The sequence below is a fragment of the Euphorbia lathyris genome, chromosome 10 (genome assembly GCF_963576675.1).
Source record: "Euphorbia lathyris chromosome 10, ddEupLath1.1, whole genome shotgun sequence".
Lineage (NCBI taxonomy): Eukaryota > Viridiplantae > Streptophyta > Magnoliopsida > Malpighiales > Euphorbiaceae > Euphorbia > Euphorbia lathyris.
The window spans coordinates 836,152-854,176 of NC_088919.1; the positions used below are offsets into that span (position 1 = coordinate 836,152).

General features: G+C 32.1%; 1 protein-coding gene across 1 annotated transcript; it reads right to left on the reverse strand.

Annotated features, from left to right (window-relative positions):
- Nucleotides 1–2,724: 2,724 nt before the first annotated feature.
- LOC136208419 (protein STRICTOSIDINE SYNTHASE-LIKE 2-like) lies at nt 2,725–15,740 on the reverse strand. The gene is made up of 3 exons (XM_065999280.1): nt 15,383–15,740; nt 4,136–4,411; nt 2,725–3,329 (listed from the first exon to the last, which is right to left on the reverse strand). Exons 1-3 carry the CDS (start codon nt 15,664–15,666, stop codon nt 2,768–2,770), a joined length of 1,122 nt encoding a protein of 373 aa, XP_065855352.1. The 5' UTR covers nt 15,667–15,740; the 3' UTR covers nt 2,725–2,767.
- Between the last annotated feature and the right edge of the window lie 2,285 nt (nt 15,741–18,025).

Consider the following 18,025-nt stretch of genomic DNA (forward strand, 5'->3'; position numbering starts at 1 on the left):
GATGCACTATTCGTTGTTAACTGTGTTGCTTCTACAAAACAAGATTTCACTGAGTTTGGATGCATAATTCAAGATTGTCGATCTTTTCTCCTTGATAGACCTGATTGTCAATGTCCTATATCCCAAAATTAGTGAACATGGTTGCTCACTATGTTGCTCTTACCTCCATTTCCAATGTTGATCGTTTTATTGCCTTTTCAATTTCTAGCTGGTTAAGTTCTACTTTATGTAATGACTATTCTATTTGAATAAAGCTTCCCCTTTTCATAAAAAAAGATATCTTAATCGGTTTCTATTAAATAAACAATTGAGTCGAACGAGAACTTTAGTTGTAATGATCCTGAATTTTATCAATTATTATTATTAAATTTTTTTTATCCATTTTTATTTTATTTTATCTAATATTGAGCCAGCCTCCTTAAAACTACCCACTCTTCCCGCAACAAACCTTAAAAGATAAAAAAGAAAAAAACTCTGCTTTCCTCCTTTTTGGTTGAAGAGTCGCCGCTTTCCCTTGGTACTCCGTCTAAATTGTTTTCAGGTTGATTTCTTTGTGTATCTGTCCAATACATTTTATACAGACCTGTTAGAATTTATTGCTTTTCAGATAGCTATGTTTTCAATTAATGACTCCTCCTGATATGTTACTTTTCAACTTCAAAAATGAAGTTGCTTTTCTTAATTTAATAATGATTTTCAATGCTCTGTGATGCTTGTATCAACAGAGTTTTTGTTTTGTGTGTTTTCAATCTCCATAAAAAAAGGAAATAAAAGAAAAATAATTTTTATGCTTTTTAACTTCATTGATTTTGGTGATTTCAACTTTTTGAACCATGAAAAGCTTTATTATATAAATATATATATAAAAATCGTCAAGTGGTGCTGTGATTGATTATTTATATATATTCTATCAAATAGTGCCACGATTTCTTTTATGGAATTAAATATCTTACTATTTTATACTATTATTCAATTAGCTTTCTCATGAAATTATTCCATCAAAGTGTTTTATCTACATTTTTAGGTAATCAAACTCTAAAATCGTTTTTAGCTTGTTGCTTATCCCTATAAATTTTCAATGTGTTTTCTAATTCCTCATTTGATTAATCAGCTCCAAATATAGCATCATGAACCCCTATTTGAAACCTATAACTTAAACCTTTCTTTTCCTTAGATCCATTAGCCTTTATTAATTTAGTTCAAATGAGTTTAGATTAATCTATTTGGTTCCCGTCGTTCTTAATTTAGGAACTTCAGAATCACCCACCAACGTTTAGTTGACAGGCAGTTGCAATCTTTGACCGAACATTCTTTTTGTATCTCAGGTGAGTGGTAATTATAATACATGACTCTATTGATTTGAAATACCATACTGGAAAACTGTTTATCGAAAATTGACATTTGACTGTATATTATCTTTCACAAAAGCGTATATTTTTTAACCTTAGGTTTACTAAATATCCTTAGTATTAGAGCGTATATTCTAGGAACAAGCCTTTATATTTGATTTGTTTTATTATCAGTTACAATGAAATTATAAAAAAAATATGATTTGATATGATTTGTATTTTCTGATACACGATTTATCGCAGTTATTACTTTTATTTTAGAAATCTGATAATTTGTTCAATCAGTTATGATTTTCTGATTTATATATGTATACTATATGTTTTCAAATTGGTACAAGTGCACAGTATATCTGTATCTGTTATCTGGCCTCTCACCGATCTTCATAACATTAGGACTTTGTATTTGTCTTCGAGACATGATGTCAGTTGTCAGTTTTGTCGTCAGTTGTGTCAACATTAGAATCATGCATAAGATCGGTAAAGACAATTATCTGTTATCTATATCCGTTATTGGTATCTGGCCCTGGTGGTGTGCAGTATCACCACTCTGTTACACTGTACCATGTGTTTTAAAGCTTTTGCCTTATTTTCTGATTATTCTAATATTTGAAATATTTTTGAAAGGCTTCACTATTATGTTTGATAATTGATTACTAGTATTTGAATTGATCATCTTATATTGACTCTTTAGTTTAACTGATTTTGAAATGCTATATTTTGAACTATAATGGTCATGATTTAAGAGTATCAGCTTGTCTGCCTGTTCCTTTTCGTGTGCTATAACTACTGCTCACTGAGGTTTTCGCTCATATAGACGAAAATCTCATACCACGTTGAATCTTTCTTTTTAGATTAAGGTCCCTGTTCGTGAGGTAACCCTTGGATTGATGTTGAAGGAGACTGCTTAATAATTTAGCTTTATATTATTTTTTGGAGACCTTTGATTATTGAGATTTGACTTGAATAGTTAGGTTCCTTAAGGTTTATGATGTAATTTCAACGAATTTGATATTCTGTTAGTTAATTTTGGAATTTCCATTAGTTCAGAATTAAGGCTAGCATAGGTTAAAGTTAATTTAATTTATGCGCCGGTCATGGCATGGGTTGGGTCGTGACATTAGTGTTCAATTGAATTTGTTTAGGCATCTTTATCTAAAAAAATAAATAAAGGTCCATACAAAGGTCTAATAGAATTTTCTAATGATCATCGGGTGCTTGGGCCCCGTCCAACCCCGCCATGATCTGTAAAGCCCTTCCGAACTTTCAGTTCTACTCTCACCATTGTGGATTCCCCAAAGTTTTGGTCTTGATTCCGCCCATATATATACTAACATTCTAACATTTATAAAAGATAAAAATAAAAAGTTCGCTTTCTTTAATTATTTCATATATATGTTTTAGAAACATAATAATTATGTTCAAGTTGTAACTTGATATCTACCAGCAAAAGGAAAATTGATAGATCCAATCCACAAATGACCATCTTTCTCCATAATTTCACTAATAGACTTAAATCTATTTCTATCTTCAAACACTTCCAATATCTTACCATTTTCATCCAACCTAATTCCCATACCACTTCCTCTATACATGCTCACAATTGAATAAACCCTCATTAGATCAAAAGGAACAAGTTTAATCAAAGCATTTCCTATCCATGGATATGAAAGAACACATTCTGCAAATTTATCTCTTTTTGAATTTACACCAACCCAATATCCACCTCTTGGACTTGTCTTTATGTTATCAGGAAATCCTGGCAATTCTGCGAATACTTCTACTTTTGATGTTTCAATCCAATATTTGAGAATTCTACAGTTGCTTGTTTCTGCAACTAATATGAAACTTCCATCTTCACTTAATGCTACACCATTTGGGAACGATAGGTTTCTCAAAAGTATTGTCACTTTTTTGGTTTTTGGATCATATTTCATTAATCTTCCTGATTTATCACCACTTAATATTACATATATGTAATTCCTGCAATCATATATAAAAGAAAGTAATAATAAATCTATAGTCTTTAATAAGTTTAAGAGAATAGTATAAAAATAAATCATGTGGTTTGACCGATTTGTTTTTGTGGTTTAAAAGTTTGCAAAATCTATGATTTGTGTAGTTTACAAACTCAAACATTCAGTAAGAAATTATTTTCTTGACTATTTGGGTTTAACACCAAAATATGGCTTTTGGGAGAATTATTCTCAATCTGGTAATGGTTAAGAAATAAAATTGCCTTGAAGAGATTGTTTTAAACCAGTTGGATAAAAACAGCTCTAGACAGTTCCACTTCTGTAATGGGTGTTGTGGGCTCTATGGTTATTCTTTTAATAATAAGACACATTACAATGGTTCCGTTGTAATGATTCCATTATGACAACTCAGGCTACGTAATGTGACTGTTTTAACTAATCAGTTAAAAGTAGCCAATTTCAAGGAATTATTTCTCAACTATTACTAAGTTAGGAATAATTCTGCTGAAGTGCCCGATTAGGGTTTAATCTTGATTATTTATCCTAAAAGGAGCGATTTGGAGCAATTAAAAACACTGACTTGGTAAATTACTTCATATATAAGGTTTGACTTTACAAATTAACTAAACCATAAATATTGTTTGAACAAAAAATTGACTCACAGATCCTTTAACCGCAAACTTTATAAATCTTAGACTCATGTTTCCAAACTTTATACAAATCGGACAAACCACATTACTTATTTTTGTACTTTTCCCAAATTTTATTTGTTAAAAAAAATTAATAAGAAGGAAGGATGTGTATTATGCATACCTCCTTTGGTAACGTGAACTACTATCAGTAAAGAAAACGACGTCGTTAGAATGGTCAATGTCGAGGCCATTGGTAAACATAAAAGGCATACCTTCAGCATCTTTTGCGATGGTAGTGGGTGGACCTCCATTGGGGCCCACCAAAAGCAGGCCGAAGTAAGCATCAGCAATGTAGAGATGATTGTTTGATTTGTTGAAGCATAGACCTAATGGACGCCCATAAATGACCTCCCTTTCATATCCATCCTTAATGTCTCTCCCTTCACACCTCTCTCTCCTACAATTCATAAAAAAACATAATTATAATAGCATACATTAAGCATTTAAATGTAGTTTTTCTATAATTACATCAAACACAAATAAATTATTTTCAAATTATTAAAAAATACAAATTTCCAATGCACATTAAAATAAGTGATATGTTTAATATTCATAGCTAATCTTTTCATTAACTAGGATATTAGTTATTGAATTGGTTCAGACTAAAGAGAAACGAGAACTGCGAAATAAAAAAAATCAATAAGTAATACTCACCGAGTTGTGTTGATGAACTCTACGAGTTATTTTGCAACGACCAAAATTCTGTTGTTAGTAACTAATTTCGTCGCTAGTTATCAAATTTCTAAAGATGATTTCATTAGATATTTTTAAAGACTTGGGGACTTAATAAGCAATGGTTGATGTTATTATTGCCAATAGCTAACTTTGGTGCAAGAGGCGCATTTTCTATCCGTGGACTAGAGTCCTGAGGAGGTGGACGATCCAATTATCAGAATTTGATAGCTCGGGTTGTTCAGTCCCGTTTTGTGCACAACAGTCAATTTGTGGGTACAGACTTATCTACGATTATTTATTACAATTGTAAAGAACGAGGTCATTTTTTTCGAAATTGTTCATCTTAGGATTTTGGAAAAGATCAAAAGTCATGTTAGCAATCAGCTAGTCATATTACTTCTACTTCCAATTCTAATAATCAATCATGGATCATGGATACTAGGGCACCCATTATGTAACCTCAAATATGGAAAATCTTGTTCTTCATTTGAAACATTAGGGTCTTGAGGAATTCACAATGTTTTAAACTCTATATTAATTTGATTGGTTCTTTTGATTGTCAATCGAATAGTAAAAATATCAAATTCAAAGATATTTTTTTTGTTCTATATGCTTCTCAAATTTTTATTTATGTTCATTCTTTAACTGATTCTAATAATATTTATATGATTTTTTTGTTGCTTCATTTCTTGTGAAGGATTTGGCAACAAAGAACACACGACATAGTATATATGGACTTTATTATCTATCAATGTCATCAGTTTAGGCCAAAATCTATACTAGTTCAAATAAATTTTGCAGCACTTTCTACATGGCATGCTAGATTAGGTCGTGTTGCAATTTTAATAGTTCCGAAATCACTTAATTCCAATATTATTTTGTCTTCTAATAATAAAATTCAGTCTCTTTGTGAACCATTCTCATTGAGTAAAATACATAAATTACCTTTTGTGAAATCTTTATTTGTTGCTAAGCAACATCTCGAGTTAATTTGTTATGTTGTTTAAGGACTAGCCAAAATACAGTCTCATGATATATATGCTTACCATGCTTTGTTTTTTTATCATTACACAAAATATTTTTGAATTTATTTTTTGAAACGTAAATACCAAGTCTATAACACGTTTGTGGAATTTCAAACCATGGTTGAATTTTTTTTAGCTTAATCCTTTCAATAAAATTGGGGATGAATTTCGCGCACTAACCAGATTTTAGATAATGGGATTGTATAGAGGCCATCTTGTCCATATACTCATGAACAAAATGAATGATAGGAAATATGCTTTTAACATGACTGTTTATATTATTAGACTACTAACTTCTATTATTACCTTTGATATTTCGTATTGCATATGGTTTGGATCCTTACTATTATTCTCAATTATGTATCTTTGATGGTTTATCTTATCCATGATTACACCTATATTCTCCTCATAAATTAGCATACGGTTCCAACAAACGTATTTTCTCGGATATAGCAAACTTCATAACGGATATCAAATCTATGATCCAGTTTCTAGAAAAAGTTATGTCTCACGTCATGTTTTTTCTATGAACATCCTTTTTCGTTTGAGATTCTCAATAAACATTGAATTGGTATCCATGAGTTTCAACCTGTATTATTACCGAATCTAATTGTGACTTTCATGTTAACTTTTGGGCAGTCATCTTTAGGGTATAATACTTCACGAAATTGGAAAATTATCTTATCAGTCGACAAGAATCAAAATTCCTATGCAACAATAAAGAATATCGGCTCATCTTTGGGGCGCAGTGATATACGAAATAAAAAATACCTTACTAATGGATGTCAATTGCATTATACATACACCATTAGGGTCCCAAGCTCCAAAGCAATATTTCCATACTAGTTAGCCTGCTCAAATTAATGAAACAAATGCATCTACCTTGTGTAGTATTGTATTGGGCATGTTATAAGTGACCCTACATGTGCCCCTAAACTTGCCTATACGGATAATTTCGTTGGCAGTAGGATTTTCCAACTATAGTATTATGCCCAACGTACTATCCAACTCTTTAAGCAAGGAAAATAGAGCAAAGTCTCTGGTAGTTCAAACGCTTCAAGATCCTAGACATTTCACTTACAAAATGGTTACGTGATCTCAGGTTGGAACCTGTAATCCCAAGGCTTTAAATTCCATTATTCCACCCGAACCTACATTCTATCTACAGGCTACAAAATTTTAGCATTGGTGAGATGCTATGTCATCAATGTATAATGCTCTTATAGTTAATGACACTTGGAGCTTGGTCCCTTTACCACCCAGTGTGAACTTAATTGATCATCCTCATTAGGCATTAGCACCTTTGTCAACAAATAAAAAACATGCTCATCGTCATTGTCATCATCATCATCATCATCTTCATGGGTATCCCCATTTTGGCTCCACTTAAAATCCTCCAACTCATCTTCATTATAATAGAATCTATCTTTGTCATCTTCATAAGTAACCCCATTTTGGTTCCACTCAACGTTCTGAAACTCATCCTCATCATGGTAAATTCCATCATATCCATTATAATCAAATTCATCCTCATCATGATAAAATCTACCATCATCATATAGCTCATTCTTATAATCATTCTTTCTTCTTTCAATCCCATGCTCGAACTCATCCTAATAGTCAAGTTCATTATCTTTATCTAGCTCATTCTCGGAATGGTTCTCCTTCTTATCAATCTCATTATCACATTCATCCTCGTCATGATCATTTTCAAATTTCGTTTACCCCTTCTTCAACCCAATCTCGCTTCCCATCACCTATCGCTTCCATTTGCTCCTACTCATAGCTCAAACCGGTCACTACGATTGTCAAGTTTCTCGACCTAAGTGACATGCTACATCCTAACATAGTTGATCCACCAACATCTCTCACATCACCATAACCTTCAACCTTTCCATATAAAATGATTTCATCATTCGCCTCAAAGACAAGATCAAGCCCAAAGTCACTCTCCACTTCTTCAAGATTAAGGCTCTCACCTTCCTTAAGCATACAAGTGAAGTGTTGCCTAAGGGGTATTCTATCAAGCACATAGGGAGTGCCCTTTCCAACGTGGGCTTCCCTAATGTTTCCATATACTAGCACTCTTTCTTCCTCATTCATACATGAATTCAAATCCTCAAAAGTCAAATGACTATGATTTAAGAGGAGGAGTCAGACCTAACTTGCTCTCGCTTTCTACGGCATTCACAATTTCATCACCCACAAACTGACAATGAGAATTTAAATCATCATCAACACCACAAACATCCAACTTCTCACTAGTAAATTGATTACCCATAACTTCAACATGAGAACTTGAAAATTTAGGGCTCACCTCTTGATTGTGCAATGGAGGAAAGATTGGTGATGAATCTTTAAGTGACAACATTGGGCATTTTTCATTTCTTTTATGGTAACCTCCCAAGTTTTGTGGAATGGTGCTTTGGATATCTATCTAGAACCTCTCTAAGCTAGCCATTATCTCTTCATTAAACACTCAGAATTTCTCTCTCATTTCGGCTCTCCAATGATCTACTAACCTCGGTTGAGCCATTGCCGAAAAAGTCTCGTGTTAGGAAAATGAGCGGCTCTGATACCAATTTATACGGATCAAATTTGGGGCGATAGTTTTCAACCATAATCTATAAAAGATATTCTCAAGATAAATTTGAAGGAGCCATAAAATCCCCAAATATACAAGGTAAAACTTGTAGGAATTACCCATTGTTAAGAGGGATGAACCGTAAAACAACTCTCAAAGAGATAAATTTGTATTAACTGATAAAAAGTTACATTCTTACTTGAAAGAGATGAATTGATATCATTTTCTAACCTAAAAGATAAAATTACATAATAGCCTAATACATAACTAATTCAAGAGAAATATGTAAGGGGTAAAATGTGATAAGTGTAAGGGGTGATAAGTTTGTAAATAAACTGATGGTAGGAGTTGTAAATAAGGGGTGTCACGCTTGTAATTAGGAGAAAGTTGAAGAAAATGGAGTTGATTTGCATGGTCTTTTTAAAAAGTTCACACGTGGTGTGGGGTTTTCACACGGCATGTGGGCTTTATTCTGAAACTAAATAATGGCCTTTTTAAAGTCTAAATGACATGTGGGTTTTCCATAAGGCGTGCGAGCTTTATTTTGAAATAAAGCTGGTGACTTTTAAAGTCCACATGACGTGTGCCTCTATTTTTCACATGAATTGTCTTCTCTTTCCCTTGGTGTGTCGCCCCTTTGGCTCAGCTTCTCTCACAACTCATTTCCACACATTCAGTCGACTTAATGCCCTCATCACCACATTATTCATGTGTTGGACGTATTCTAAAATTTCTTGTTTCCATGATGATGAAAATAATGCTAGAAAAAAAACAAAAAATAAATAAATTATGTGTTCCACCACATAATACGTGCATCGGTCTAATAATTTGATGTCACGTAACACACCAACCAATCTAAAAATTAACAGATGAAATTAATTGAATGTTTTTACGTAACTATTTATATAAACTTTTAGACTTAAACTATGAACTCTGAACCTTGAAATATAAATCTTTAAATCCTATACACTAAAATATGTGACGTGTCATCAAATTATTTAGCCTGATGTACCACATCAAAAGTTAGCCATGTATACTAAACTTTTTTGTTTTAATGATGATGATAAATGCTGTTAGAAAAAAGGAAAATTTTCCTTTATTTCTCACCATGCGATCAAGCTAATAATTTGATGATATGTAATATAATAACCAATAAAAAAATTAACATATATAATTAATTATTTATATAAAATTCTAAACTTTAAAATATAAACTTTAATATAAATTCTAGGGTAAATAATTATAAAGTCCTTATGTGTTTGCTTAACATACTAGTAGGTCCATTATATTATTATAAGGTCTTTAAGTTTTATTTTAATAAACTCTTTAGTCATTCCATCTGTTTTTGTAGATGAAAGTCCAAATTGCCCCTAGTTATTTACATAAAAAAAAAAACTTATCTTTTAATGCCAAAATTTAATCTAAATAGTTTTAATAAAATTGATGAAGTATATATACACCAAAATTTATATAATTATATATACTAATCATTAAAATGTATTTTTATTCTCTTAAATTTTTATTTTTTAATATAATGTTTTTAAACTAACATTAAATATTAATAATTTTTTAAAAAATCATATTTTTTCTTTATTTATAAAATTTAGTAGAGATCAATAAAGATTACTTTTTATAAAATTTATAAAGTTTTACTCCTATTTTGATAATTTTTGAAATATTTTTCATTCATTTTTTAGTCAATAAATTTTAGGCTACTAAATTAAAATTTTATAATTATATAAAATTCAATAAATTAATTACTCAATATTGTAGAGATTATGTAGAAAAAAAGGAGAAAAAACATAAAATAGGAAAAATAGATGTTTTATTATTAAAGTGTTAAGGTGCAAAAATACCCTTAACGTGTTGGGTCAGGTGCAATTTTACCCCTAACGTCTAAAATGGTACAATTTTACCCCTAACGTTGAAAGTCAAGAGCAATTTTACCCTTAAGGTTGATAAATTGGGTCAATTTGAGAAATAATTCATCAAACTGTCTTATCGGTCATAAATCTTGTCATCTAAACTTCACACGTGTGTCATTTTATCAGTAACAAATCACAAACATATGTTAGGATGTGAAAAAAAATACAAAAAATATACTGTCTTTTAGTACGAATTAGATAAAAAAAAATTCAAAAAATTCACCGAATTACAAATATTAATCTCCAATTCTATTATTAAATTATGAAAAACATGAAATCCTTTTTGTACAACGAATTGTTATACAATTGATGCAAAATAAGAAACAAAAATATCTGTGTTTTATAACAGTGTCTGAAATTGACCCAATTTATCAACGTTAGGGGTAAAATTGCTCTTGGCTTCCAACGTTAGGGATGAAATTGCACCATTTTAGACGTTAGGGGTAAAATTGCTCCTGATCTAAAACGTTAGGGGTATTTTTGCACCTTAACCCATTATTAAAACATAGAGTAAAGGGTAATTTTAGTATTTTAAACTTTATTTGGTATAATTTGACCATTGGTTCAAACATAAGGACTAAGGAGTTGATGAACATAAAAACAGATGAACTATGTAATTATTTCTAAAAACAGAAGGACTGACTAGTGTATTAAGTAAAAACTCAGGGACCTTATAATTATTTATCCTGAATTCTATACTCCAAAATATAAAATATTTGAATTATTGATCCGCTTTTATAATTTGAGCTGGCAAGTGGGGTTGGACTGTCTCGAAACCATATTCTAAGTTTTATAAATATAGTATAGTTTGATGACATACGATACGACCCATTAATCAATAAAAGTTAACACGTGTAATTAATTAATTAAATATTTATTAGTTAATTAATATATAAAATTCTATACCTTAAAATGGAAAGGTTGTACTTTAAAATATAACCCCTAAATATTTTGTGTAGCCTTGATAACTAGTCAAATTAGAAATAATTAGTCCTACTCACTTTCAAGCAAGCTCTGGCAAGGTTGGAAAACGTGGTCGATTGAGATGAGGATGCATCTGAATCACGATTGCAACGAGGACAAATCTTCTCAGTAGTGACTGGAGTCGACACTCCTATTTCCTTCACCGATGCAGCTTTCTTTACAGTGGTGGCTTTGTTTCAGGCCATGCATCTCAAATATGAGATGAAGAGTAGATGTCGTTGACGATTTTCAGTTAATGGAGGCGAGTTAGGGGCCGATAGTTACAGATTTGGAAGAAGATGAGGCGGCGTCAAGAGGAGAGAAACGCGATGAGAAAATTTAGGGTTAGAGAGAGAGAAAAGCAGATATTTTGTGCTTCTTTTGATAAAAGGGCATGTGTTGTAAAAAAAGAAAGACATTTTTTTATAATAAAATGAACTTAAAGACAAACTTGTAGTCTTTAAATGACTACATTCAGTGGTAAAAGTGGACATTAAAATTGGTGCATGAGTTAACTACCAATAGTATGATTAATGACTACTAATTTTAGTCAGTAATTTAGGACTGTTTACATTTAGTCCTTAAGATTAGTTGGTAACTCTTTCTTTTCTTGACGGTGACTTTTTTATCACACATGTATTTAATGTTTTGGTTGTTTACAAAGAATTTTGAAATAAATTATTAATAGAGGCCTTTAATGCATAATAAGAATGGATATTAAATGAATCTTTAATATTTAATTTTTTAAATTATTTAATTAAATTACTCAATTCGATTCATATTATTTGAGAGAGAAGATTCTTTTTGTTTCATATTATTTGTCACTTTAGGTTTTTCATATAAATTATTTCTATTTTACTCATATTATTAAGTTTAGTATTAATTACTTTTTTTTCGTCATTTGAAGTTTTTAAGGTATAAAGAGTGGTATAATTTAATGAATATTATGAAAAATGAGGATTATTAATTAAGAGAGATAAATAGTCATATTTTAGCCTATATACCATAAATTTAATACAAATCAATCATTTGGAAAGCTAAAGATAATAATAAAGTCTTATTAATGAAACTCCTGTGGCGAATGTGGCAGTGTCCTACAGCTCTTTGGGTCCAGCTCTTATGCGGGAAGTACCGGAAGGATAAGGTGTTGGGGGGGCCTAAGGAGAGAGTGGTTAATTGTTCCTTTCTTTAGAAAGGCATTAGTGTTGTGTTTGCTGAATTTTGTTCTGAGATTGGGTGGAATGTGGGTAATGGCAGGTCCATCAGTTTCTGGAAGGATATTTGGGTAGGTAAGAAGCCTTTATTGGAGGTTTGTACTTCCTTGCCTCCGTTGGACGTTCAGGACTGGAGGATTGCTGATGTTGTGGATTCTGAGGGTGAATGGATTTGGGATAAATTTGATTCATACCTCAGTCTGGAATCGCTCATTTCTATTAGAGAGGTTCACATTAGTAATCAAATTGAGGATCATGATAGTTACTGTTGGACGCTGACAAACAATGAGGCCTATTCGTGTAAATCTGCTTTTCAGGCATTCTATCAGGGTTTGGATTCTTCTTCCCCAGGGGTGTGGAAAACGATTTGAGGCTTGAAAGTACCATACCGCATTAGGAGCTTCCTGTGGCTTGGGGCTAGGAATAGGTTGCTTACTAACTCGGATAGAAAAAGGAGGCACCTGGTGGATTCTGGAGCCTGTGGCAGATGCAGAGGGTTTGAGGAGACGTTGTGCCATGCTCTCAGAGATTGTGAGAAAAGTTTAGAGGTTTGGAGAAGAATTCTCCCTAGGGATGTGCTTCCTTCCTTTTTAGCCCATTCTGAAAATAATTGGTTTGTTGATGGTATTAATGGGATTCTTCTGCCTGGGAATCAATGTGTTCTTCTTTTTGTGGCGGTGTGCCATCAGATTTGGAGGTGGAGGAGGAGTGGTTTCTATGCCAAATGTCATTGATTTCTTTTCTAAGAAGTTTAGTACCTGGGTTGAGAGTTTTGGTGAGGACCCCTTAGCTAGGGTGGTTCAGAGGAAGGAGGTCAATCTTTTAGGCTGGTGTAGGCCGAGTGAAGGTGTGGTTAAGCTCAACACTGATGGTTCTTGTCTGAGAGACGGGAGAATTGCTGCAGGAGGGGTCCTTAGAGACGATGGAGGCAGGTGGGTTTCTGGCTTCTCTCAGAATTTGGGCATTGGTTCTTCCTTTTCTGCAGAGCTTTGGGGGATTCTCTCTGGCCTAAAGCTGGCTAAGGATCTAGGGGTGAAGAAGCTTCTGGTTGAGTCAGATAACCAAGAAGCGGTTAAAATGATTTATGAGGGCAAGTCTGTTTGCCGGAATAGCTTGAATATTATTAAAGGCATTAAAAGGATTGGGTCCTCCTTTGAGTCTATTAAGTTTGTTCATATTTATAGGGAGAAGAACCGCGTCGCGGACCGTCTTGCAATGGAAGGGCACTCTGGTTTGTTGGGTCTTTCTACCTTTTCTTCTCCACCGGGCTTCATTTCTTCTTTGATCTTGGAGGATGTGGTGGGGGTCAGTTTTCCTAGACTGATCCCGGGTTGAGTTGTTTTATTTGTTTGTTTTTTTTCTTTCCTTTCCTACAAAAAAAAAAAAAAATACAAATCAATCATTTTCTTAACATGTGTGATTTGGTCAAATGTAACAAGTATTTTGAAACGGAGGGAGTAATTAGTAACTGACAAATTACAATGTAGCCTTCTAATAACTATTTATCAAAATTCGTTCTAGATAAACAAAACATTAATGGCAGTTTCTGCAGAGCTTTTTCGAAGCTTTTCTCGGGAAATTTTACTCCTCGGGATGGAGAAGCTATTAACATTAGAGAAGCTTTGAGCTCGTTTAAACAATTGAGTGTTGATAAGTGTTTGGTAACACTGCCAGTGTCGTTAATCATCTTCGCTAAGTTTCTTTCCGTTAAGATTGTCAACGGTTTTTGCTTTCGTTTAATAACATCAGTATCAAGTTTATTAGCTGTTTCGTAAATAAAATCGCTTATGAATTAGTAAGAGCAGCTTGTTTGAGCCTAAGAAATAGTTGTTCACACCTCCTAATTTTATTTCTATTTGTTTTGTATTTAGATTCTCTTTAATGAATTTTTGTTATATATATATATATAAACGGAAAGATAAGAAAGAAAAGTATGAGGTAAGCATTTGGACGAGTCTTTTAAAATCAATCATATTACTAGACTCAAAATTTTATATAATAATGATAAGACACAAAGAGTATGATGTACACATATTTGGCATGTTTCACTTGCTCCACAAATTAAATAGTTTTTTTTGTTCAATTAAATTTTCTTCTATCTTCCAAAATAATAACAATAAAAATAATAATTCAGCAATCTTCTTTTTCCTAAAAATTATCACTACCACGAAAATAAGAGATATCGAAGAAAAACATTAAGGGAGTGTTTGTTTATCTACTTTTCACCTATTTTTTGCCCTTACAGCTGAAAAAGTAGCTTTTTACAAAAGTCTGATTTTTGAAAAAACCATCTTTCCAAAGGACAAACAGCAAATAGAAACAGCAAACAGCATCCAAACGGACCCTAATGGCCTGCTTGGATGAAAGTTTGACATGGTTCATAAAGGGAGGGGATGTTATTATTTAGTGAACCTCCAGATCCCACCAATTTGGTGGGACTGAAATTGAGGTTATTTCAAGGTTTTCTAACCTTCATTTCACCACCACCTCCATTTAAACTCATTCCCAAGTAAGGGTACGAAAATAACCTCCCTTTAATTAACCTCTTCTAACCCCAAAACAAGCAGACCCTAACATAGTGTTTGTTAGAGGGGATAAAGACACGAGGAGATAGATAAAAAAACTGAGACGGGTTATCTCATGTTTGTTTTAGAGATAGGTTAGGGAGATAAGAGAGACGTGGTATAAAGAGGTGAGATAAACTACTGCGATTTTAATAGGATGCGCATCTTATCTCTCAAATTAATATTATATAGTTTAAATAAGATTAAAATAGTAGAATGTATTATTTTATCCCTATCCTTATCCCACTTAGGAAAATTGAATAATAATTTTCGACTATCATATTTTTATACGCTTGTTTCCTCTTTCTAAAAAGCTCTTGTTTAGTATCTTAATCCAAATATGAGATTTCCAAGCAAACTGCTTTTTCTATCCATTAAAATTCAAACTCAAATTTTAAGGAAAGAAAGAAATATGTACCTGTGGGTGTGAGTAGAAGAAGAAGCAAAATGGAGCCAAGTTGTTTGATTATGTTCCCATTTGATAACACGGCCGTCGGAAATAGTAGCATAAGGACCCTTTCCTGCGGCGTCGAAGGCAAAGCTCTCCGGTCCTCTTTCTTCTTCCCCTAACTCTATTATTACATTTGAATCTGATGATTTTATATAATCATTATTATAATTATATTTAATCCCCATTAATACCGATACTGCCATTCCTATTATTCCTGCTGTAAACAACAATACCTTGGTCTTCTTCTTCATCTCTATTTCTCTCTATGCCTAAACAGGAACTCAAACATGTGTGTATATATATATATTAAGGAAAAAGGATAGAATTGTCTTTTCTCTTTTCCTTTTGTAAGATATAACATTTAGTTTAGGCCTAATATATGATAAACTCATCCATAAAAATATACTGACTCCTTGAACTTTTCGCTCACTAAATTTGCTTATTTCTTCTCACAAACTTTCTATACTTGTTGAACTTTGTAAGTGTCTCACCAGCTTCTTAAACTTGCTTTAATAACTAAATACAAAAACTTATTAAACCTAAATTCTAAAAATACATCTTCATCTATTCGAGAGGTTATTTTTTCTCTTAGTATTACAAGTTTGAGAGATCGAATGGATGAGGATCGAAAGTTAGTATTATAGTTTTTGTATTTAATTGTTACAGAATAAGTAAGTTCATGTAGTTGGTGAGACATTTACAAAGTGCGGAGAGCTAATATACTTTTATAGACAAGTTTAGGAAGCTCGTGATATGAAATAAGCAAGTTTAGGGAGCTGGTGAGGCATTAACAAAGTTCAGAGAATTAGAGCCTGTTTGGCTACTTGCTGTTTGTTGTTCCTATTTATTGGTTGTTGTTTCTGTTTGCTGGTTGCTGTTAGGGTTTGCTGTTTGCCTTTGGAAAATGCTGCTTTTATAAATAGCTACTTTTCAGCTGTAAAAGGCAAACATGAGATGTCTAACCAAACACCTAAAACGTTGTCTTTTAAAATGAAAAAGCAAACCAGAGGTGAAAAGTTGGTAAACAAACACCTCTTAATCTAAGTTTTTGGAGCTGGCGATGTGTTAGCTCATTAGTTTAAGTTTTGTTTAATTGATTAATAATACATATAATTAATGTCTTTCTTTTCCATTTTGCAGATATGTAGCTCAAGATTAGGTTAATTCATTAATGTTATAATTAATTAATATCACATCAATATATCATTCCCAACTATATATCTTTTTTTAATACATATGCTAATCTGTAACTTCCTTTTTTTTAAAGGAATTTGCAACTTTCTTTATTTTATCTTTCAAATTAGTTTTCTTAAAAAAGAACTTTTAAATTAGTTGATAGGTGATTACACATGAACATATGTATATTAGGGTTAATTAAAAAAAAACGTATGTGGTTTCACGTTTTTGCATATTGGTATGTGTTTTTTTTACTCAAAACAAATCCTTAAAGTCTATTAAAATGCTGACGTGACATGTGGTATTTTTGAAAAAAAAGACTTAAAAGTCAACTTCTTTTTCTTTTTGTTCTCGAATTCTAAATTTCTAAAAATCCAGAATTCTGGAATTTCCAGAATTCTTTCAGCATCTGGAAATTCCAGAAACGCTGAAAATGAAATTTCATTCCGTTTTGGAATTCCAAAAAATGGAAAAAGAAGAGTCAATTTTTTTCTTCTAAAAATACCCCTACCATGTCACTGTTTTAATGGTTTTACGGGTTTTGCATTGATTCTATTAAGTACACAAATGACATGGTTTGTTTTGGGAAAAAAAAATCTATAGATACCGATATGTAAAAACGTAAAACTACATGAATTATTTTTGAAATTAACCCTATATATTATTGCATTTTAGTACAAAAGTACACCAAGAACAAAACAACAAAATATCACATCTAAATTCAACTTATAGCCAGATAATAAATTTCTCAAAGGGAAAAATATCCACAAAAACGAAATATAAATCAACAAGGGTAAATATATAAAATAAACACTAGATCATAAACTAAAATTCCAAGAAAATCCAATTATTGTGCATCATTTCGCTATAATTGCAATACCACTATAATAAAAATGGTAGTTATAATGGCCAAACTTTTGGCCGCCAAACCCGTCGCTAGAAAGTTTACCGACCCATATTGAGACACTAGCGATGAAATTGTTCGGCCTGTCACTATAAGGTCAGTAACAATTTAACGACTGTTTTTATGAATAGTCGCAAACATTACGACGAAGAGATTATTTCAGTCGTTAAGATAAATGACCAGCGGTTGGCAACTCGTATTCAATCACGATCTTTAATTCTGGCATGGTCCGCTTTCATTTTTTACCAATGGTTTTTATGTAGTCCTAACGTTAGTTTCCCTTGAAAACTCATTTTCTTTGTTTCTTGTTTATTTGCATATAAATATAATATATCCAATTATAATTCTGATGGATTATTGATATGGATTCGTGGCGATAGTGTTAGTTTTGGTCTTAACTAAAAAAGAACAATCTCTTTATTAGCTAATACTAATAGGAAATAATCCCAAAGGTTGAGAAACCTTGCTTCCAAAGAGGAAAATATATTTTTCATAAAAGTTACTTTGTTCTTACAAAAATTGGGCTTAAA

Excerpts from the sequence above, each read along its gene's own strand:
- LOC136208419 (XM_065999280.1), bottom strand. The coding sequence starts at position 15,666 with ATGAAGAAGAAGACCAAGGTATTGTTGTTTACAGCAGGAATAATAGGA. Across the intron at positions 4,412-15,382 it reads TCTTCTACTCACACCCACAG|GAGAGAGAGGTGTGAAGGGA; the intron begins GTACATATTTCT and ends TATGAATTGTAG. Across the intron at positions 3,330-4,135 it reads AGTTCACGTTACCAAAGGAG|GAATTACATATATGTAATAT; the intron begins GTATGCATAATA and ends ATATGATTGCAG.